The 23,884-nt window shown below is 38.0% G+C and overlaps 1 protein-coding gene across 7 annotated transcripts in view; it reads right to left on the bottom strand.

Moving 5' to 3' along the window:
• Positions 1–23,884, bottom strand: part of MME (membrane metalloendopeptidase) — a 155,081-nt gene that overhangs the window by 89,374 nt on the left and 41,823 nt on the right. For 2 of the 7 annotated variants that reach the window (XM_003256320.4, XM_030822741.1), the window contains exons 1-3: positions 6,971–7,427; positions 3,088–3,257; positions 2,323–2,358 (exon numbers count right to left, since the gene is read on the bottom strand). In XM_003256320.4, coding sequence (XP_003256368.2) covers positions 2,323–2,358; positions 3,088–3,247 — 196 coding nt within the window. In that variant the 5' untranslated portion in view covers positions 3,248–3,257; positions 6,971–7,427. The other 5 variants (XM_003256322.3, XM_003256323.3, XM_003256324.3 and 2 more) reach the window with 5 other exon arrangements.

The following is a 23,884-nucleotide window of genomic DNA, read 5'->3' as shown; positions in this document are numbered from 1 at the left end:
TTTGAGAAAAACTTACTATGTTGAGCAGCAAATGGCTAACATCTAAATCAAGTCTCCCTCACGCTCCCCACATCACATCTCAGGGTGTCTAGCCATTGCACTTGTGACCCAGAGCAAAAAAACCCATCAAAAAACAATACAAAAAAAAAAAAAAAAAAAGCAAAGGGCACAGATTCAGGACATTAGACTATAACCTAGAATTGCCAGATATTTTCTCGTCATTTTTTTGCAAAGTTCAGTGAATAACAAAAATTCAAGTAAAGAATATCCAAGACTGGGTGCAGTGGCTCATGCCTGTAATCCCAGCATTTTGGGAAGACAAGTAGGAGGATCGCTTGATGTCAGGAGTTCAAGACCAAGCCTGAGCAACATAGTGAGACCCTCTCTCTACAAAAAAAAAAAAAAAAAAAAAAAAAATCTAGCCAGGAATGGTGGCAGGTGCCTATAGTTCCAGCTACTCAGGAGGCTCAGGCGGGAGGATGCCTTGAGCCCAGGAGATCAAGGCTGCAGTAAGCTGTGATCACACCACTGCACTCCAGCCTGGGTGACAGAGCAAGATCCCGCCTCAAATAAATAAATACATAAATAAATAAACAAACAAATAAATAAATAAATAAAATTAAAAAGTAAAATAAAAAATATCCAGCAGAAAATGGTTAAAATTATTTGGAGCAGTTTATTTATTTCTTATAAGACACATAGATGTTAGAAAGGAGGTTTAGAATCTCTTGTTAAAGGGCACAAACATTGTGTTCATATCCCAGGGTGCTGCCCTCAGCTACCACCTTCCGTCTTCTTGAAGAAAGAATACTCCCATTTTCACCACACTCTTAATTGATGGGATTTACATAGCTTCATACGCTTCTCTGTTTTCTGCTCTGACTTATTTTTCTTCTCTTCTAATCATTGATGTTGTCTTAAGTTTAGCCCTTGAACCTCTTCTCTTCTTTTGAGACCTCAAATACTTTCAAGGCTTCCACTATCACTCCTAAACTGACAGATCCTAAATCCAAATTCCAGCTCCTCAAACCTCATCTCTACCTTCCTGCTGTCTATTCTCATGGAGCTGTTACCAATGGCTTAGACCAAACACATCCACATCCACCTCATAACCTCTCTATTTCTGTGTGGGCTGCCTCCATTCTCTTTAGTCCCTTGGGTTTTAAAACTTGGCATCATTCTCAATTCATTCATTTTATTTAGCAAGTCAGTTCTATTGAGTCACCCAATTCTCCCTCCCCATTATCTCAATAGCACTCTTATCTCACCACAGGCCAACCTCTTTAGCTTACACTTGGAGTACAGAAGCAGCCCCCACCTGCCTGCCCTCCTTTTCACTCAATCCATCCAACCTCACATTTGCAGAATCATCTTTCACCTTTGGCCTGATCACTCCTCTGTTCAAAAATATCTGTTTCTCCTGTATTACAATATCAAGGCTAAACATGAATTTCAAGGTTCTCCATAATGTGAGCTTCTATCAAGCGTACACTTTTACGACTTCTCAATAACATAGTTTATTTCTGTTGTGTTTGGAATTCCCTCTTCTGCACCGCCACATCCAAATTCTAGCCCTACTTCAAGGTTCTTCCCAAATTTAAGGCTGGGCGCAGTGGCTCACGCCTGTAATCCCAGCACTTTGTGAGGCCGAGGCAGGCAGATCACCTGAGGGCAGGAGTTCGAAACCAGCCTGACCAATATGGTGAAACCCTGTTTCTACCAAAAATACAAAATTAGCCAGGCATGGTGGTGAGCACCTGTAGTCCCAGCTACTTGGGAGGCTGAGGCAGGAGAATTGCTTGAACCCAGGAGGCAGAGATTGCAATGAGCCGAGATCATGCCACTGCACTCCAGCCTGGGTGACAGAGCGAGACTCCATCTCAAAAAAAAAAGAAGTTTCTTCCCAAATTTTAACTTCTTCATCTAGACTTACATGCCTACATCTCACTCCCTTCCTCTCCTTCTTCCCACCCACCTAGTGAGGTGCATTGAGAAATTTAACACAATGATACGAAACTTACCATTTCATGTGTTCATTTTCTTTCTTCAACTACATGGCAAGCTCCATACAAATAGCGATATAGTTTTCTATTGCCCAGCTATACAGCCCAGGGCTGAAAATAGTAATATATTTTTCAGAGTAGACAAGTTAATTAATCTACTACTTAAATATATTTTTATTTCCATTGATTATAGAGCCAGACACATAAATAATTGATCTACAATGAATAAAAGTACAAACAAAGCAAATTAAGATTAGCATTTAATTTTAAATATTATACAACAGTTGTATAACTATTACACGTAAAAACCATTTCTTACCTGATTTTATGCAGTCTGATGACTTGCAAATACCATCTAGAAAAAGGAGAGAATATGCATAAATATTGGCAACACACATTTTTAAATTTCTGTTTTTCTTTTGTTCTTTTAAAAACTGCCAATTAAATAAGCAATTTCTTAAAGCAAGAACTAAAAACTGAACATTATATATCATTGTCAGTGGTTAGAAAAAATATAAGAAAATAAAATAGGTAAAATCTAAATTTAAAATTTTGATTATGAAGAAAAATGTGTTATTATATCTTCTCTACCAACTAAGCCCTAGGCCTATTAAATTGAAATAATCAGTTGTTTATGCTTGGTAATCATTTTTTTAACCATTAAACAATCAATCTTTTTTAATCCTTATTGTAAAAAACTTCCAAGACTCAAATTAAATTTGTTAAATTCCTGTGAAGCCCTTTAGAATTTCAATGACGCAACAAAAGTTGACTAATGACTGATTACTAAAGCTGGCCATAAAATTGTGTATATTTTAATCAAATAAAACCATACTTTAGATTCCTCATAAGTAAGCATGAGCCCACTAAATATACTTGCAATTAATAACTTAGCTCAAACATAAAAGGCACTGTACTTCAAAGTTAATTGTTTTGACATACTGATACATTTTATAAATGAATCTCTTTGTCAGTCTTTAAGTGCCTCTATCCTTAACACATTTGTTGGATAGATGGTAAAAGCATGGAGGAAGATTTCCTTCTCTTTTGCATTTATGGATGCACAGGTGTGGGAGTAACGCACCATCGTAGGTTGCATAGAGTGCGATCATTGTCACAGCTATGACAGTGAGGAGCAGGACAAGGACCGAGAGGCTGATCTCCAGCGGGGTCCATCGCTGTTTCTTCTTTGGCTTTGGAGTGTTGATATCAGTTATACCCATCTGACTTTCTGATTTGCCCATCACCTAAAATCTGCAAAAAATGAAAATACTAATAATGAAAAACAAATAGATAAAAAAGAAAATGTCCAAATGCTTAATGTGGCTGGATAAAAGTAAAAGGCTCAGTTATTTTAAAATAGAAATACATTTTTGCTGTTGAGAAGTCAAAATTTTGTTGCGGAATGCAAAGAATATAGAGGCAAATGAATTTGACAGGCCTCAGTCACAACATTTTGTTTTTTGTTGCTGTTGTTTTGTTTTGTTTTGCTTTGATATATCACTGAAAATCTCAGCAAAATTAGACAGTAAGACTTGGTTAAATACTCAAGTAGGATTAATTCAGCAGTTTATAAGCAAATAATTGCTGCACCATCATTAAGAAAGTTTTAAACTCACCCTTTTGAACTCTGGACTAATTTGATTAAAGGTTAATTTTATATCTTGCTCCAGTGGCTTCCTTTATAAGCTCAAAAACCAATGACTAATACCTTGAGGTTTTGACTAAGCAATAATTTGAAATATTAATATAGATAAACAGTGAAAGGAATGAACACATGTAGTTTATTTTAGTTATAAAAACAACTTTTATTTTTACAGTTCAAAATTACTACTACTACTGATACCAGTATCTATTAACTGGTTAGACAACATTCTGAAAATGGTCATTCACTGTACCAAAAGATACCTGAATATCCAACTTAACCACACCCAATCCCATTTAAGAGGGGAGTAAGGGGGACAAGTAAACAAAATAGTACAAAAAGTTACCAAGTTGATATTCGTAGTCCTGTATAAAGCAGGGTATGCAAAAACATAACTGTATTCTTAAAATCTTTCACCTCAACTGGAGATGTGCTAAAAGCTTTAAACCAAAAAGTGGACACTGCCACAGAATAGAATAAAGAATTAGGAAACTGGGGCACAGAGAAGTCAGACAACGTGTTCAAGACTACACAACTCGTCAATATTCTTTGTAAAGAACACATTTGGTCACGGTTCAAAATAAAGCTGTATCATCATGCAGTAAAAGCTAATTTAGATCTTACTGTAGAAATTTAGGGGGAAAATTAAGGGCATATAAGCCTAAATATTAAATTTCATCACGGGCCTAGTGACACTTTATCAGTCAGTCTCCAAGGACTAGAACACACAATTTCCATTTTTCTGCATGACTGTATAAAAGAACATCTTAAACTAGCAGATTAGCTGTTTATAACTCAATACAAATTGCTCTTAGAATTTGGTCCCTGGATGAAGTGGCAGCTCAGAAATGCTCTTATAGTTAAAGATCTTTGTTGAACACACACAATTCTCTAAGGGTGTGTTTTGTGGAAACTGAGGCATAGGAGAAAGAAGAAACATATTCTACATTTGAAGTATGGTCTGGGAGACCCAGCAGAAAACTAGAAATTAACCTTCCCAGTGAATTATTAATAAGCAAACCACAGCTAGACCTTAAAGTTCTGGATACAAAGTCTTAAACATGCTGTCCCCTTGATTACATGAGGCTATAAGCAAGGACAGACTATCAAATAAAAATATTTTATTAGACAATGAAAACCGTGTCTGCTCAATAAAAGTGGAATGTAATGTACCTGAATGTTAAAATGTCTTACTTAATGGTTATGTAAGGCATGCGGGCTTAGTCTCACCACCCCTGGGGTTATGATATGGAATTGCATTGATTGTAGTCCTGTTTTAACAGTGCATTGGTTGGGCAAAGAAAAGAGGGGAACAAATTTAATAATACTTTGGACACCTTACAGAGAGGTAAACAATAATAATTCTCCCAGTCTCCCCACGTTTCATGACTGTCCTAAAGAACATCTGAATATTAAGCACATTTGCTAAAGTATTTCCCTTTCCTGAATTTTGTTCCCTCTGCATATTTCAGAAGACAACGTAGAGAAATGTTTTACTGGTACAAAATGACTTCTTTTTTTCTTAGTTCTTCCTTAGAAATGGCAGTCAGTGTCCCTGTAAAGTGAAGGGGTGAAACAGGACAGCCTCAGGGTTAAATTACAGGTGCTCTGTGGAAACTCCATGCCTTGTGGAGTAGCAAAACTAGTGGATAAGCATTTCTTTCTCCCTATAAGTTACTTTCCCTTGGCTTCTCCTCCTTACCCTTGAGACTGGGTACTGAAGCAGCTGGGCTCTTAATGGGTCAGCACCTAAGTTTGCAGAAACAGTTACAGAGAAATGAAGACAGTGACAGAATCTGCATCAAAACAATAAAATCTTTGAATCACCTGCAAAGTCTTCCTCCATCTCCCCCTCTTGTAAATGCTCTGTAAATTCTTAAAGGAAGTTTTTTGCTCTTAGTAGCCTTTTTTCAAAAGCATTGAGCAAAAGCAGAAATGATGCAGTTTAATCTCCTAATTAACTTTGTCATTCATTTCCAGTTAATTCTAGAAGGTTCACTATTTTTCTTTAAGAAATCAGGGGACAATATCTGGAATCTCACTGTGGAACATATGACTAAACCCCAAATACCTGAATATCCAACTTAACCACACCCAATCCCATAGAGGGGTAAGGGGGACAAGTAAACAAAAGAATACAAAAAAAAAAAAAAATACCAAGTTGACGCTTGTAGTCCCATATAAAGCAGGGTATGCAAAAACATACCTGTATTCTTAAAATATTTCACTTCAACTGAAGATGTGTTAAATAAAAAGTTTAAACGGAAAAGTGGACACTGCCACAGATGAGAACAGAGAATTAGGAGGTCTAAGATAACAAGAACCTGCAAATTTCAGCTCGACAATATTACCAACAGAATAAATTACTATTTTAAGTGTAAGCTGAATTTCAAAGCAATGTAAAGCAGCAATTCTGATACCAGTTGAGCATAAGCATAACTATATCAGACAGTCAAAGCAGGAAACCTGGATAACCGATTTGTTAAAAAGGATATCTCATAGACTTACAGACTTAGACTTAGCTAAGCAATTTTCATCTTCATAGCACATTATAACATTAACTTATATCTGCAGGTTCCTGAAGCCGTGCTTTGCAATTACGGTTTGTATTATGGAAACTGAGGCACAGGAAGAAGGAGAAACAGTTTCCATATTTAGACTGTGTCTGCAGAAGCTGAAGACAGAGGTACCCAGGATAAATCATCTTCTTGTTTCCCAGACATTACTTAGGTGTTTCCCAGCCTGAAACACGGAGTTCTGGACGCACAGTGCCAACCATATTACTCCCCTGGTTAGTGCTGCTCTACAACCAAAGACACAGCGTTAAGTCCAAGAAATTACCAGACAATTTTTTAAACTGCTACAACCCACAAAAATGGCAGGGAATGAAGCTACACGCCTTCATACAGTCGATTTGCCGATAAGCACTTTCCAAATGCTGACGCTGCAAGTCAGGTACTAGTTTTCAGTTTAATAAAATTGCCATTTGAATCATATATGGGGGAGGAATCGACTTGATCAAGAGGCTAAAGAGGGATATTTGGTTGCAATTACCCTTATTTTGAAACAATACAAATAGATTGAAACCAGCTGAGCAGGGTTAAGAAGTTAAGAAGTCTTAAACTTTCATCTACAAAAGGACACCCCAGCCCCGCACCGACCAACCCTTGTGAGATTTAAGCATTAATTATATAATAGGAAATCAGGTTAAAAGCAAGATGAAGAGGTGGGATAATGAAAAGATCTTCCGGTTAAGAAAAGTAAAAATAGAAAAGTGAGTTACAAATGAGAAAATCCGACAGAAACCAAAATGAAAACAAACCTTGCTTTTTAAAAAGAAGAAAAAAAAATCAGTGTCTGTACAGCAGAATGGCAAATTCCCAGCCCCCAAATCAGCCCCGGTGCAATCTGGTAGCGCGGATCTCGGTAACAAAACATAACTCCCCGAGGCAGAGGCCGCAGGGAACTATGGAAATGAACCTGAAGCAGCCAACCTGACGTGACTTCCAGAGCCCTCCTCCAGGTCACCCTCCGGGCCCCTCTCCCTCCCCTCACTCTTCAGGTCCCAGTAGCGGCTCCTTCCCAGGGCACGCCTCCTCCACCGCCGCAGGGTCCTGGGCGCTCGGATCGCGCAGGACCTTAGCTGCGGACCCTGCTCAGCGCACCGCCCGGCAGCCGCTCCCCTCGGCTGGCTCTGCCTTCCCCGTGCCCGTCCCACGGGCTCCCAGCGCCCTGGGCGCTCGCGCCCTTTGGACCTTTCTCCCTCAGCTCGCTCTCCTGGGACTTACCAGTGGGATTCGGGAGAAGTTGGAGGCTGCTGAGCCGACACATCCCGACCAATGAGCGCACGGGGCCGGGTGGCAGTGGCGGGCTGGGAGCCCCGCTGAGCGCCGCTCAGTCGGTGCATCCGCCCAAGGCGCGCGGGCTCCCGGCTGAGGCCGGACTTGGGGGAGGTTCCGGACCCGCCTCCGCCCGGGCAGGGGGGCGACGAGGCACCTGGGCATCCCTCCGACCCGCACCCGCAGAGACTCACCGTGACCCCTCAGCAGATCCCGCGCCAGGAGTTGGGCGGCTGCTCCAGCCTGCGCTCGGTCGAGCTTCGCCACTTGCACATCTCCGCGCCCCGCGCGTCTCGGCGCTCTCACGGCCCCCCCACCCCCCACCCCGCCTCGCCGCTGCAGGACCAGGGAGAGGAGCAGTTCCCTGGGTGACCTGAAGGTTTCCGCTAGGTCTCCCAAATCCAGTCACTTCATGTGAGGGGGCCAGGGAGACGGGGCGGGGGGGGGCGGGCGGTGGCAATGAGAATGTCCTATCCTCCCCACCCCCCATCTCACCATTCCCAAAAGGGCTTTGCTAAACATTTTTGGAATTGCTTAGCTTCGGGGCTTTCAAGAAGACAATACACTGGCTCTTCGGGATTCTCTAGTGCTGATGAAGGCTCCATCTCTCCCCTGTGGACCGGAGACTGTAATGCTTGCCTCTTCTCACGCTCTTCTTTCGTTCTCTTTCTTGCTCCCTTTCCTCCCTGAATCCAAGCTTCCTTCCTTGTTCATTTAAATGTCCTCTCTCCCTCCCTCCTTCGTTTTCTTTTTTCTTACTCTCCCTCCCCGTTTCCTTCTTTCCTTCCTTGCTCCTGCTTTCTCCACCCCGCTTCCCTCTTTCTTTCCTTTCTTTTTCCTGGTCGGAGTACTCTGATGTCAAGATCTGTACTGAAACTCTCCGCTCCCACCTCCTGACTTCAGGGAATCTTAAAACGTGTGTACATGGGAGGTTGAGGGTGGGGAGTGAGAAAGAGAAAAATAAACTAAAGTGTATCTGCTCTACCTACTGAAATCAGCCGTAATGCGCCTGTACCCTCACAGTTTAATGCAGGCAAGCAGCTCACCCCTTTGACTCAAGACACAGCGATTCCTCCTCAAAGGGATAAATACAAACAAGGAAATAAATACTTTTGGCACAAAGGCAGTTTCTTTGTAAAAGCTACCTTTAGCAGCTATAATTGCCAACGAGCTCAGAGGAACTAAACTTCCTTTTTTTCTTTTTGCTTCCAGTATACAAGTACCTTTAATACTGATCCCTTTCCTCTTTTGAATCACATGTAATTACACACACACACACACACACACACACACACACACACACACACACATATTCACACTCCCCTGTGGAATTCATACTGAAATAAAACTGGGTTTGCAATTACCTGTTTTTAATATCAAAATAATTTACTGCTTGAGAGGAGTCCCATTGTACTAAAAAATTTTCCATCTTTTTCATAGCAGAGAAAGCTGAAAAGCAAGGAGAAAAGGTAGTTCATCCTAATAAGTGGAATACAATGGAGAGACATTTCCTCAAAAAGCTAACCAATCTTTAAATAATTAGATTAATATAGAGGAAAAATTGAGTGGGTAGGCCTAACAAGTGCTATTCACGTCTATTTACGCTTTCTCTGTGCATCTTACAGACACTATTTAGTCCTCACAACAATCCCGAAATATTGGTGTTTTCACTCCCACAAATAAGCATAAGGGGCTTGACTAGCGCTCTGGAAAGCATCTCAACTGGAATTTTTTTTTCCTACAGAGTCATGCGCTGTCGCCCAGGCTGGAGTGCAGTGGTGTGATCTCTGCCTCCTGGGTTCAAGCGATTCTCCTGCCTCAGCCTCCTTAGCAACTGGAAATACAGGCACGCGCCACCACACCCAGCTAATTTTGTGTGTGTAGTTTTAGTTTTGGGGTGTCTCCATGTTGGCCAGGCTGGTCTCGAACTCCCGGCCTCAAGTGATCCACATACCTCGGTCTCCCAAAGTGCTGGAATTACAGGTGTTAGCCACCACGCCTGGTGGTGAGGAGATTTTAAAGGAGAAAAAAAAAGGATTTTTTTTGTCATACTTGGAATGTATGACAAAAGAAAAAAAATGCCTACTTAGAGTTATTTTTAGACTCTGACTTTCAGCTGATAGTCGACAGTATGGATTGGTAACTGGTTTCCCAGAACAAGTCTTTATTTTCTTTTTCTCTTTTCTGTTTGTTTGTTTTGTTTAGATGAGGGTCTGACTGTGTTGCCCAGGCTGGTCTCTAACTCTGGGCTCAAGCGATCCTTCAGCCTCCTTACAATATCTTGATTTCATTAAAGTTCATTAGAAACTTAGGGTTTTTGTTGTTGTTGTTTGTTTGTTTGTTTTTAAATCAAGAATGCTAAATCTCCCCCAGAAGTTTATGCAAGTTTGAGATAACTTTTTAAGGGATCTAATAAAGAGTCCCCAACTATTTACAGTAAGTAAATTTAGAAAACTGAGGCTTACTGAGGTGGCCCAAGATCACTCAGTTTGGCTACTTATAGGAATGGAGGAGAAAGTAGTCCTCCTGGTGGCCATACATAAGTTATTAAGAATGGAATGCATTGGTTCTAGCAATATGCAGAATAGATCCTTAAAAACCACTGTGTGTGACACAAATGCTTGATGAATTTTTTTTAAGTCCTTTAAAAATGCAATAGTGCATTTTTATATGCCCCATTGAGCCAGCAGGCAAGTAAAGGACAACCTTAGAAGCCAAAAACAAAGAGAGCTGTCAGAGGCATTTGGACCAGAGCAACTTCATCTTGAATCGGGGCTGGGTAAAATAAGGCTGAGACCTGCTGGGCTGAATTCCCAGGAGGTGCGACCTTCTTAGTCATACGATGAGATAGGAGGTCAGTTGGCACAAGATTTAGATCACAAAGACTGTGCTGATAAAACAGGATACTGTAAAGAAGCCAGCCAAAACCTACCAAAACCAAGATGGCCATGAAAGTGACCACTGGTGGTCCTCACTGCTCCTTATTTGTAAATTATAATGTATTAGCATGCCAAAAGACACTACCACCAGTGCCATGACAGTTTATAAATGCCATAGCAACATCCAGAAGTTAACCTATATAGTCTAAAAAGGGGAGGGACCCTCAGTTCTAGGAAATCTCTGCCCCTTTCCCTGAAAACTCATGAATAATCTACCCCTTGTTTGGCATATAATGAAGAAATAACTGTAAGTATACTCAGTCAAGCAGCCAATGCTGCTGCTCTGCCTGTAGAGTAGCCATTCTTTATTCCTTTACTTTCCTAATAAACTGGATTTCACTTTATGGATTCATCCTGAATTCTTTCTTGCAAGAGGTCCAAGAACCCACTTTTGGGGTCTGGATCAAGATGTCTTTCCTGTAACACAGACAAAACAATCAAGAAGGATATTTGAGTGCTGAAAACAGTAGCTGTCCTGGTGGTATCTATCCATTTCAAGAGGCCTCACTGGACTTAAGCGGCCTAGAGCTTTCACTTTAACAGGACTTGCAAGTGCCAAGGGACTTCAAACAAAGTCTAGTCCAGAGCAAAGTGAAAAGGTGGGCTAACAAAAAATGAAACTCAGCCCCAACTCCCACTCCTCACCCCTACTCTTCCACAAGAAACATGAATATATTTGCTTTCTTCAGTCCTGACTCAGGCTGGTAAACTTACAACAAAAGCTTTCTGTAAGAATTCATGATTCGGCCAGACTTCAGATGGATGTAGGACTAGAATTTATACTAATTGTGTAGCCTGAGTATTTCCAAGTTAAAGATTTATGGTAAAGTAGTCCAAGCTAGACTGTTCAAAATAAACATCGAAAAACTTACCACCACTGACTGTAACCAAAGGAACTTCTTGAGAATGAATTTATGAAGCAAAATAATAGTTTATGGAAGATCTGATATGTGAGAAAGAATGATAAGCAAAGATTATAGTAACAACATAAATTAAGCAAACATTAACAAAAATAAAAGAATGGTGATAAAAAAGATCAACTAAAAAACCAGACAACAGGGGTGTGTACGTTGGGAGAGTTTAATTAGAATTAAAGCACTCTGAAGTCTTTACTCAATCAGGCCTGGTGGCATGCACCTGTAGTCCCAGCTGCTAAGGAGGCCGAGGCAGGAAAATCACTTGAGCCCAAGTTTGAGACCAGCCTGAGCAACATAGTGAGATCCTGGCTAAATAAATAAAATGAAGTCCTTACTTATGTTGTTGGAAAGAAGGATAATGATATTGATTAATTGTATACTTTAGACTTTTTTAGGTTAATTATGTATGTAAAAAGTACTAATACAACCACTAAAAAGATAAAAATAGAGTGCATAAGGTCACGTTTTGCAGAAAGAAAAAACAAAATTAAACATAAGTCAATCTAAAGGAGGACAGAAAAAGAAAAAGTATTAGAGAAGAACACATAGGAAGTATAACATAAAATGCTAGAAATAAATAAAAATATATTAATTGCAATAAATATAATTGGACCAAATTCTCCAGTTAGAAGACACAGATTGGCATAAAACAAACAAATAAACAAAATCCAGCTGTCTTCTGTTTAAAACAGACACACCTAAAACATAAGGCTATAGAATAGTTGAAAGTAAAATAATGCAAAAAATATATCAAACAAATATAAGTGAAGGATTGCTGGTATAGTAAGGTTGTAATAAAACAAAAATTTTACCAAAAAAAGAGAGTAATCAATTCAGCAGGCTGGTAACATTGATAAAATTCTAAGCTTGATTACATCTAGTAGCATAAATTTTAAGTAAATACTACAAAAAAATATATAAGAATTAAAAGGGTAAAATCACCCATGTTAATGGGTGATTTTAATACACCTTTCTCAATATTTGATATATCAAGTGCACAAATCAGTAAAGATATAGCAGATCTGGATAACAATATTAAAAGATAATCCAATAGAAATATATAGAACATTTCACCCAAGAATTGGAGACCATACATTTTTTAAGCACCTATGGAATATTTATAAACATTGATTATATGCCAAACTATTAAATAAGCTTCAGTGAATCTCAAAGACTTTTCATAACACATTTTTGGACCTTATCATGATTAAATAAAAATAAGACCACATATACATCTAGAAATTGATAAACAATGCACACAAACACCTTAAAATAACACATAAATTGGCCAGGCATGGTAGCTCATGCCTGTAATCCCAGCACTTTGGGAAGCCGAGGCGGGAGGATCACTTGAGGTCAGCAGTTCAAGACCAGCCTGGCCAACATGGAGAAACCCCCGCCTCTACTAAAAATACAAAAATCTGATGGGTGTGGTGGCACGTGCTTATAATCCCAGCTACTCAGGAGGCTGAGGCAGGAGAATCGCTTGAATGCGGGAAGCGGAGATTGCAGTGAGCCGAGGTCATGCCACTGCACTCCAGCCTGGGTGACAGAGTGAGACTTTGTCTCAAAAAAAAGAAAGAAAAGAAACACACACATATAAATCAAAGAGCAAGAGCAAATCATAACAGAAGTGAAGAAACCTATAACTGAATGCAATAAAAATATTTCTTATCAATATATGTCAATTGAGGTATCTATCAATAGCAGAAAATTTGTAGCCTTAAATAATTGTATTTTTAGTTGAGACTCCGTCTCAAAAAAAAAAAAAAAAAAAAAAATAATTGTATTTTAGAGGGAAAAAGCTAAAATTTAATGAGGTGAGCATATAACTTAGAAAGTTAGAAAAAGAAAACAACAAATCCTAAGAAAGTAAACTGAATGCAGTAGTACATAAAAATGACCAAAGATAGTTTTCTTTTACCTTCAATATTAAAATTAAATATGAGTTCAATAGTAAGTATTGTGTTAGAAGGCCTGGATGGTGTAGTTGGAAAAGAGAAAGAGACAGAGAGAGAGGAAAAGGAAGGAAAGATGAAGGGAAGTGAATAGAAAAGAAGAAATAACTAATTAAATAATGGTAAATTATGTAGTATGATCATCAATACTGAAAAACCAAAGTAATCTACAAAATATTACTCATATTTATAAGACAGTAATATGATTGTTGGACAAAAGATCAATATTAAAAAAATTAATTGCATTTTTACAAGAGAAAAAAATGAGAAAACATAACCTCAAAAGACCCATCTATAGTCCTATAGATAGATAGATAGACAGATAGGCATTGGTATAAATATATAGATATGTCCTAAAAAAAGCGTTGCAAAAAAAAAAAAAAGGCAAGAAAAGAATATGCAACAGAGACTTAAGTCATCCTTAAAGCCTAAAACATTTATTATGTGGCTTGATACAGAGCAAGTTTAGCTACCCTTGTGCTACCCAATGGCCAGAATTCTACTGAAAAGACAGCCAATAATTGGTTTTGTTCTTTACAAGGACACTTTTTTTTTCCTCTTCTGGCAGATTGTACAAATTGATACTCTTTTCTAAAATTAATGCCATTGTGTTTTATTATTACCCACTACTATTGTTTAAAACATTCTATTTACAGCAAATTAATGTGGTGTACAAGGCTTAGTAGACTTCATGCACTGACTAGTGTCTAAATTGATATTCCTATTAGTGGTGTATAAGAAGTCAGGTGAGTAAGACTTGGTTTTATTTGGAGTTTTAGCTGGCATTTACTTATTAATTAATGAGACTGCACATCTCCTGTGCTGTGGTCGTTTCTATTTATTCTTCATTTTAATGTCTGTTTGTTCTTAAAAATGTAAGATCATTTTTAACTTGTAGGCTCTGAAATGAGCCACTGACCACTGTTGGATTTAGCTGACTGGTTGTAGTTTGCAGATCCCTGGCTAGCAGATCCTCCAGAGATTATGTGATTGTATTGGGATATGCACCTTTGGTTGACTTTTCATTGACCAAGCTATTCCACAACTCGGAAAAAGTTGCCCTTGTTGGAAACTGGTAGTGATGAAAATGGATTAGTTTAGCTATTTGTAGGAAACATAACAATACAAATGATTCTTGTTTAAAACCATGCAAAAGAACTTTTTCCGGCAGAGATCCTATTGATTTCCAAGGAAACGATAACTCTAAACATTACATTTTATAGGCTAATAAAAGTTTTGATAGGCCAACATAGTTTTTAAAAAACTAAACTTTGGTAAACCATTTTAGAAAACATTTATATTATCCAGAATTGTTAAAGAAACACATGACTTACAGCCCAACAAATTTACCTTTAGGTGCACAGTCTCAGAAAAAACCTGCAGATATGTGCAAGATTCTGTAACAGCGTGGTCTACAATAATTTTCAAAAAAGTAGAAACAATATGAAAGTCCATTGATAGGAGAATGGATAGATAATTGTAACACATTCATAAAATAGAATACTACACAGAATACAAAAAAACCAACTGCCCTAAACGAACCAACAAACCAACCAAACAAACCAACTGCAGCTAAACTGCACAATACAAAATAACCAGTTGCAGCGAAGCAAATGAGAAAAATAATATTGAATGAAGAAGAAAACTCTGTGTAGAATATTATAGATACAAAGAAAATAGAAGATGTAATGATTATGTAATCAGGGAATCCACAGTTTAGTGGGTAAGAAAAATGCAAGCAAGCATTTACAGTAGATTTGCATGTGATGGAAAAGTGTTTACTCTTTTTGGCATGGTGGAATTTTGTGCAGTGGAGCAATAAGGTCGGAGTGTCCGTTATAATGCCTGTGTTGAGTTAATGGGAATGAGGAGGATGGGAAAGGATGGACGCAAGGAGATCTGTTAAAGGGCTAGGACAGTGATTCTTATGAGAGATATTTTAAAAATAAATAAGTGATCTAAGGCAATTGGAGAGACTTTTGAGGTAAAATCCATAGGACTTAACGACTTTTTCATACTGAAGGTAAAGAAGAAAGAATCCAGAATGACTCCTACAGCATCAGGCAACTGGATAGATCTGTCACTTCATTGAGATAGGGAACATTTGATAGTGGTGGTGGTGGTGAGTTGTGGATAGGATGATGGACATCTTGTTGAAATTGTAGCATTACTGTCATACAATGAGATATTTGTCACTCCTGACAATTTGGTAAAACATCTAAATATCTGTTACATGCCAAATGCAATAATTAATTGTGATGATGGGACAAATACGACTCAGAAATATTATACCTTCAAATTTCATTCAAGAAAAAATACCCTATAATTACCAAATGATTATTTGAAAACAGTCACTCACTAAGCAGTTTTTCAACTGACTATAGCTGAGTGACTGAAAGGTAAATTTCAAAACATAGAATTGGGCCTATTCCCTGGCTAAACTGTTCCATGTGCTGATACAGTCGGGCAGGAAAGTCCCTCCCTAACATGCTGCATGTGCCACGCATATGAGGATGTGACTAAGCTCAGTTACAGAGATATGCTCATCCCCTCGTGTCTCCAAGATGATTATGTGTTTCATCCCAGCAACACACTCAAATTCCTTTACTGGCAATACACAGAGAAAGGGGAAAGGAGGGTAGTTTCACAGCACAACTTGTATGGACACTTTGTATTCACAAGCCTGGAACCAATTCTGGCCTGGAGGGAGGGCTGATTTTGAGCCCTTGGTATGCCCATCACCACATACCAAGGAACATGTGCATATGATTCATTCACATTAGACCTCTCTGATGCATTTCCTGTGGATAGCTGTGGCCCTGACTCTGGGGGCGAGAGCAGGGTATTGAATACTACACAGCAGCAGCCACAGGAATAAACCAAAATACCCTAGATTTTTCTCAGGGGGACAGCTGTTCAATTTTGGTATGATTAACCTTTAAATCTCTGTTTCTTTCTGACTGATGTTTGGCAGAGGTGCTGATTCCAAATAATCAAAACTAGGACAAGCAAGGTGAAGAAATGCGTCTTCTAAGCAACTCCTGAGTGGGAAAGTATATGTCTTAACTCGAAATAATCATATTCCAAATGTAATCAATTCCCAACTTCTCTTGGATCCTTAATGCTTCCAGGAAAAGTGCCAGGTGAAATAGAAATATCTAAATTTTAGACTTTTATGTTCCGTGCTTTATTTATTTATGCTTTATACCGTACCAATCCTTTTGCAAAGATAAAGCTTATCTTGAACCCCATCATTCTTAATCCTTTTCATTAGCTGGTCATTCTTACCACAAGCATTCTTACCAATTCATATTATTGTATTTACCTAGATCTTTTAAGTCCAAGCAAAAAGAACACTTTCAAAAACTCATCCTGATCTGTTTATGCAGATGTATGTACGTAGTGGCTTCTGGTGTGTACTTTCATTATAATGTTTAAAATATCTCAATGTCAAGTCCTAAAGAAATGAACTGCTCCTTGTCACAAGATGCTTTTAATGTAAGAAATCTTTTCAAGTATAGTGATTTAGGATGTTATTTCACAAAAGCTTATTCAATGCACATTAATGCACTGCAAATTTTAAAACTAGGCCAGAAAAATTAAAGAAATAAAAGTGTTAAGAGGGCCCATTTGACTAGTGCAATATTGTATATAATTGAAAAATAGCTCCAAAAACATTAAACAATGTGTAATTGTCTTGCTTTTGTCTCAATCACACTAACTATATTCTTATAGGAGAGTTGTTGTCTGTTTGCCTCGTCCACGTGTCTTATCTAGTGGTTATTGGTAGAGGTGGCAGTTACATTCTAAAAGGAAAACAATCTCTTCCTGTTCCCTGTGGTCATGCCCATTTCCTGTTGCTTCTGGAGCTGGGTAGGGAGGCAGTTCTCAATAAGGTCCTTCTGCTGGCGTTAACCAACATCACATGGACAAGGGCAAGGAAGTCACATTCTTGTTGAGTACTAGGGTATTAAAATAGCTGAAGGTAATGGAGCCTGTTCCTAGTCCATTAATCTGATGGTACTGCTTTTTACTCATTTGAAACCCAGTGAGTTTCTTCCTGCCTAGGAATTCAGGGTGATATTAATTTCTCCAGTCACTATTTAAGTAGGTATTAATAAAAGTAAGAAGAGTTCTCCATAAAGTCCAATGTTTCTCTTCCTGTAATATCATGAATAAATTGCTAAGGCACAATTTCACATTATAACAAGGAATGATATGAATAATATTATTTGAAGGTGTCTCAAAGAAAAAGGGCCAGGTTAGTGCTCTTCAATTACTGGGATTTTCATCTTCCTTCCAAGTCATTCACTTGTGAGCTCAGTCATCCTGGGCCTTAACAAACCTCTCTTAACTCTGAGTTGCCCCGAGCTGATCAATTCTTTCATCCCTCTCAATGAAAGCATCTTTAATTTTCTCTGTTATTTCTAGCCTGATGACATTTCTTTATCTTTAAACATCTATTTCTTGAATTTTCAGTTCTCTTAGCTTCTACAACATTGTACTGGTCTCTCCCTCCTCTTTGTCCTCCATTTGCCTACTAAATAAAGTATCATTTCTTCTCCTTTCATCTCTCTCTTTCTAGGATTTCTTCCTTGACTGTTTTTATCCATATCATTATTTCAGCTTTGATCTCATGGCAGACAACCCACAAACCTACAACAATTAGTCCAACATATTCCCCACTTTTCCTTTCATTTGCAGAATGCTTCACAAATCCATGCTCTCGTGAACCTATATACTTTACAGGCTCAGCCTTGTACCAGTTCATCTAGGCTTGACATATCCCAGTGGCCTTTATTCAGTCCTTTATTACTCCCCAACAAACAATGAATTCACAAATCTTAACATTATGATCTCCACAGGATCTCTTGAATCCTTTTCCCTACACTTTATTTCCCAAGCCAACATTAGGCAGCAGAAATTCTATTCTCTTATTTTCCCTGGATTATTGTACTAACATTTTGAACATTATCCTTAGAAAGACACTGTTTCATCTTTTCTTTATCTCAATTCATTGTTCACATTATTTCCTGGTTGATTAAATGGAAACTCAGAATATTTTACTCACTCAGATGTTCAAAAACTCTCAATAACTCTCTAGGTCTGCAAAATTCTGTATTTTCAGATTTTATGACTGCTAAGTCTAATTTAATAAAACTTGTGCTACTTTAGCACATGCTAGGCCTGTTAGAATGTGAAATGTAGTTAAAAGTATAGAAACAAAAAAAATGTAGCTGATACCATGACACCAGTGACACCGTGTCAGATCAGCCTAAAATATTCAAGTTTTGGGAGGAATTATTTTGGCTTCAACAGTTTTATTAATGTGTAATTGACATAACAATAAACTGCACATATTTAAGTGTATAATTTAATAAAATGTGACATTTATTATGTATATGCCCATGAAAGAGTCATCCAATCAAGATAATAAAGTTATCCATCACCTTTTAAAAGTACCTCTTGTGCCTTGGTGATGTCTCTCTGCTGCCCTTCCCCACCTATCTCTTATTCTCAGGCAACCATTGATTGCCTCTCTGTTACTATACCGTTTGTATACTAGTTTGCATTTTCTAGAATTTTATATAGATGTAATTACACAGTATACACTCTTTTTTTTGCCTTTTTACATTCAGCATAATTATGCTGATATTCATTCACATAGTAGCATTAGTTCATTTTTTTTTTATTATTGAATAGTGTTCCATTGAATGGATATCCCTTAGTTATCAATTCCCTTGTTGATAGAAATTTGTTTAATTCATAGCTTGGGGCTATTACACATAAAGCTGCTATGAAAATTCATTTTTAAGTCTTTATATGAACATATGCTTTCACTTTTCCTAGGTAAATATCTAGGAGTGCAATAGCCGAATCATATGGCAGCAGTGTTTAACTGTTTAACAAACTGCCAAACTATTTTACAAAGTGGTTGTAGCATTTTTCATACCAGTACTGTATAAGCATTCCATTTGTCCCACATTCTTGTTAACATTTGGTACAGTCAATCTTTTTAGTTTTAGCCATTATAATTGGTATATGATAGTGTATCATGGTCTTAATTTGCATTTCCTTAATGACTAATGATGTTAAGTGTCTTTTCATGTGTCTATTTGTTAACCATATATCTTGTTTGGTGAAGTGTTTGAAAGTATTTTAAAAGGAAAATAAGGGCCCGGCACAGTGGCTCATGCCTGTAATCCCAGCACTTTGGAAGGCCGAGGCAGGCAGATCACAAGGTGAGGAGTTCAAGACCAGCCTGACCAACACGGTGAAACCCTGTCTCCACTAAAAATACAAAAATTAGCCAGGCATGGTGGCACGCACCTGTAATCCCAGCTACTTGGGAGGCTGAGGCAGGAGAATTGTTTGAACCTGGGAGGTGGAGGTTGCAGTAAGCCAAGATTGTGCCACTGCACTCCAGTCTGGGTGACAGAGAGACTCAGTCTCAAAAAAAAAAAAAAAAAAAAGGAAAATAAATTGCAAAAGCTAAATCTGTTATATAAATTTTTAAAACATACAAAAATCTATTTTATATTTGAATGAGAGGTTTTTTTTTTTCAAATTGCCTGTGTTTTCTCCCAAATAATTGTTGGAATAATAACTACAAATAAAGTCTCTGGGAGAATCTTTTGCAAGCACAAGGAAAGCATAGCTTTCTTCAACATTATCTACATCCAGAAAATACATTATATGAATCCACCCTAAATAATCTGACTTATTACTCATGGTTCCTCTATAGTCTCTAAATCAGTGAGTTCTAAAACATGCTATGCGTTCTAATGTTAGGAGGTGAGATGGTTGTAGGGGTATACAGAGTTATTATATAAGGATAAATCTCACTATAAGAATGGTATTCTCGTTTGACTTCTCTTAGATTCACTTATGTCAAGAAAAAAGTCTCAACTTGGAAATTATATTTGTGTAACATCTCTGTAATAATAGCTGATCACATTTCTCAACAGAGAGCAGTCCTCAGTCTCAGGCTTTCAGCAGATGAGAGTACCAAGCTAGAATTTTTTCATTGCATTTACTTTTTCAGTAAGTGACATAGATTTTCAATCAGTCAGCCAGTGACAGCAATATAAAATGTCATTACACCATGTATTTTAGTTAAAGGAAATGAGCTTATTGATAGAAAACACATTACATAAGTAATACTCAATTGATATTCAGATTCATCAAAAGTCATTACCATAATACACAAATGACTCAATTTGGGGAAAAATTATTTAATGTTTAGCCCAATTAGTTTCAAACAATACTCACCCTATGGAAAACTAGGGTTTACAAGGAGGTGCCTCCACTATTGGGTAGAGGAGATGGCAATGAGCAGGTAAGGAGAGAGTGAGCAAAACAAACAAGTTTAGGGAAACCAGCCCTGGAATCAACTAGAGCAACTCATATTACTTATTTATAGAAAACAGGAAACTTCAAAAAAAACAAAGAGGGCAATAATCATGCATATTCACATCTGTGATTATTTCCTTTTACTGTATAGTCTTTCAATCTTTTTCTAAGCTCATACACATTTTTTAAATTACATTGTCATAATGTTACATACTTAAAAAAAACTAGTCCTATAAAATGCTAATTTTCCGTCATTAAATGCTCTTTAAAAATTAATTTTTGGACTGTAGAATATTTATTTAAACTGTAAACCTTAGCTTCATTTCTATATAAAATAAAAATTGGACTAGACGACATCTAGAATGTCTTCCTGGTCTAACAGCCCTTCACTCTGTTAAGTGAATAGTGAAACACTCCTGAATTACTTAAATAATTAAATCTCTGTCCTATTCACCCTGAAAGGCAGTTCACGGAACTGCCTATGTGAGAAGTAGCTCCACTCACTGCACAGCAACTACAACAATTTGGAACATCAGTGTATATATCCACAACTTGAGTCGGTATTTGAAAGCACTGTCTTTTATGACCACAGTGTCATATTACGTATGAAATGCTTCTCCTAATTAGTCATCACCCTCTCACTTTATCTCAGCTCAGCCTGCTCTGGAGGGTGACTGACTGCCTGTCTATTTAAGGCACCTCCCAGGGCTCCACATAAGCATAAGTCATCTAACTCATGTTTTAAGTTAGGCAATCCAAAACTTAACTTTTGTGCTTGCTAAGAATCTATCATGCAACTTTTTTTGTTGTTATGTACTAGCAGATAAAGAGACAAAATTTCACCTCATTTGTATAGATTTCAAGAGAAGTTAAAGATAACTATAAGCTGCTCTTTGTTGAAGGCTGAATGTGACTATATCCCGTTCCACTTTTCTGTAGCTGGTGCTGGGGGAGGTGTCTCCATTTGTCTTTATATCTGTAGGGTCTTTAGGACTTAAGGGAAGGGTAATTTATTCATTTTATTTCATAAATATTTACTAATTACACACATATGCTAGCCATTCTGGTAGGTCCTTAAGACATAGAGATAAATAGAATGTTCCCTTTTCTTAAGTCTTAGTCTAGCAAGGGAGAGAGGAAGAAAGAGAAATAGTAGCTACAGCTATATGTGCCTTGATGAAAGAATGTCCAAAGTGGTTAGTTAAAAGAAACACACACACACACACACACACACTTCAGAAATGAGACTGTCTTTGACGAAACTGCCAAAGGATACTTTACTGGGTTGAATAGTGTCCTTGCAAAATTCATGTCCTTCCTGGAACCACAGAATGCGATCTAATTTGGAAACAGGATTGTCACAGATGGAATTAGCTAAGAAAAGGTCATACTGGAGTAGGTTGACCCTTAGGCGGTATGACTGGTGTCCTTCTATGATGAAAAGAAGACACACAGAAACAGAGACACTATTTCTGTTGGGGAGAATATGGCCATGTGATAACAGAAGCAAAGATTGAGTGATGCACCTGCAAGCCAAAGGACACCAAAGGTTGATGACAAACACCAGAAGCTAGAAGAGTCAAGGAAGGATTCTCCCCTAGAAAATCTTAGAGAGAGCACAGCTCTGCCAGCACCTTGATTTCAGACTTCTAGTCTCTGGAATGGTGAGACAATATATTTTTCTTGTTTTAAGCACCAGTTGCACTTTGTTGCAGCATCCCTGGAAAATTAAGAACATATCTAGGAGCTCATTAAGCAGATTGAGGGGAAAGATTTTCCAAGTGAAGGTAACAGTATGTTCAAAGGCATGCAGGAGTGAAAGAGTATTCAGAAGAGTCTCATCAACATAATCGAGTTACCTAAATACAATGTGATATGTGCAGCTCAATAAATAACATATACACAAACAGTGTGTGGTAGTCCTCATTATTTCACACATTTCGTATATGCCTCAGAATCAACAAGAGAAATGAGACACAAACCTATTTTCCTTAGCCTCACTTAATGAATCACCCAATGTCTGCCTTTGTGGCTGCATGGCCGTCTTCTCTTGTGCCTTCATTATTGAATATTTTGCAAATAAGAGGGTTAGAACAGTGTGTGTGTATATATATATATATATGTTATATTATACATGTATAATTTTTTTTTCGAGACAGAGTCTCACTCTGTTGCCCAGGCTGAAGCGCACTGGCATGATCTTGGCTCACTGCAACCTCCACCTCCCAGGTTCAAGCAATTCTCCTGTCTCAGCCTCCCCAGTAGCTGGGATTACAGGCGCCTGCCACCATGCCTGGCTAATTTTTGCATTTTTAGTAGAGACAGAGTTTTGCCATGTTGGCCAGGCTGGTCTCGAACTCCTGACCTCAGGTGATCCACTCACCTCGGCCTCCCAAAGTGCTGAGATTACAGGCATGAGCCACCATGCTGGGCCTTCTCTTTCATTTCTTATGAGGACATTAGTCCTATCAGATTAAACTACCACCTTTACCCTTTACCACCTTATTTAACCTTGATTGCTTCTGTAAAGGCCCCATCTCCCAAATACGGTCACATTGAGAGTTAGGGCTTCAACATATGAATTTGAGGGCAAAACAGTTCACTTCATAACAGCTTGCTTTTTCCCATTACCAAGAGACCATATAAGCCCTTTCTTCCCCTATATACAGGCATCTTTTTGGGAAAAGGTACAGAGGAGGAAAAGGCTCATTTGGGGGAAGAAAGTGATGGTATATATAATATAATATATTATATTATATATGAATGTATATAATATAATATTATATAAAAATATATATAATATAATATATTATATATAAATATATATAATATTATATTATATATAATAATATACACTACAAAGTATATATTATTACATATAATTATATAACATAAACATATAACATATATTTATATAATTAATAAGGTCATTAATTACATATTTAGTTTTGACTTAGTTCTTTCCTTTTTTTCTTTTTCTTTTTTGAGATGGAGTCTCTGTCCGTCACAGGCTGGAGTGCAGTGGCATGATCTTGGCTCACTGCAACCTCCACCTCCCGGGTTCAAGCAATTCTCCTGCCTCAGCCTTCTGAGTAGCTGGGATTACAGGCATGTGCCAGCACACCCAGCTAATTTTTGTATTTTTAGTAGAGACAGGGTTTCACCATGTTGGCCAGGCTGGTCTCGAACTCCTGATCTTGTGATCCGTGGGCCTCGGATACCAGGTGTGA

This window comes from Nomascus leucogenys, chromosome 11 (genome assembly GCF_006542625.1).
Source record: "Nomascus leucogenys isolate Asia chromosome 11, Asia_NLE_v1, whole genome shotgun sequence".
NCBI classification, from domain to species: Eukaryota; Metazoa; Chordata; class Mammalia; order Primates; family Hylobatidae; genus Nomascus; species Nomascus leucogenys.
This window is presented reverse-complemented; position numbering and strand designations above follow the sequence as displayed.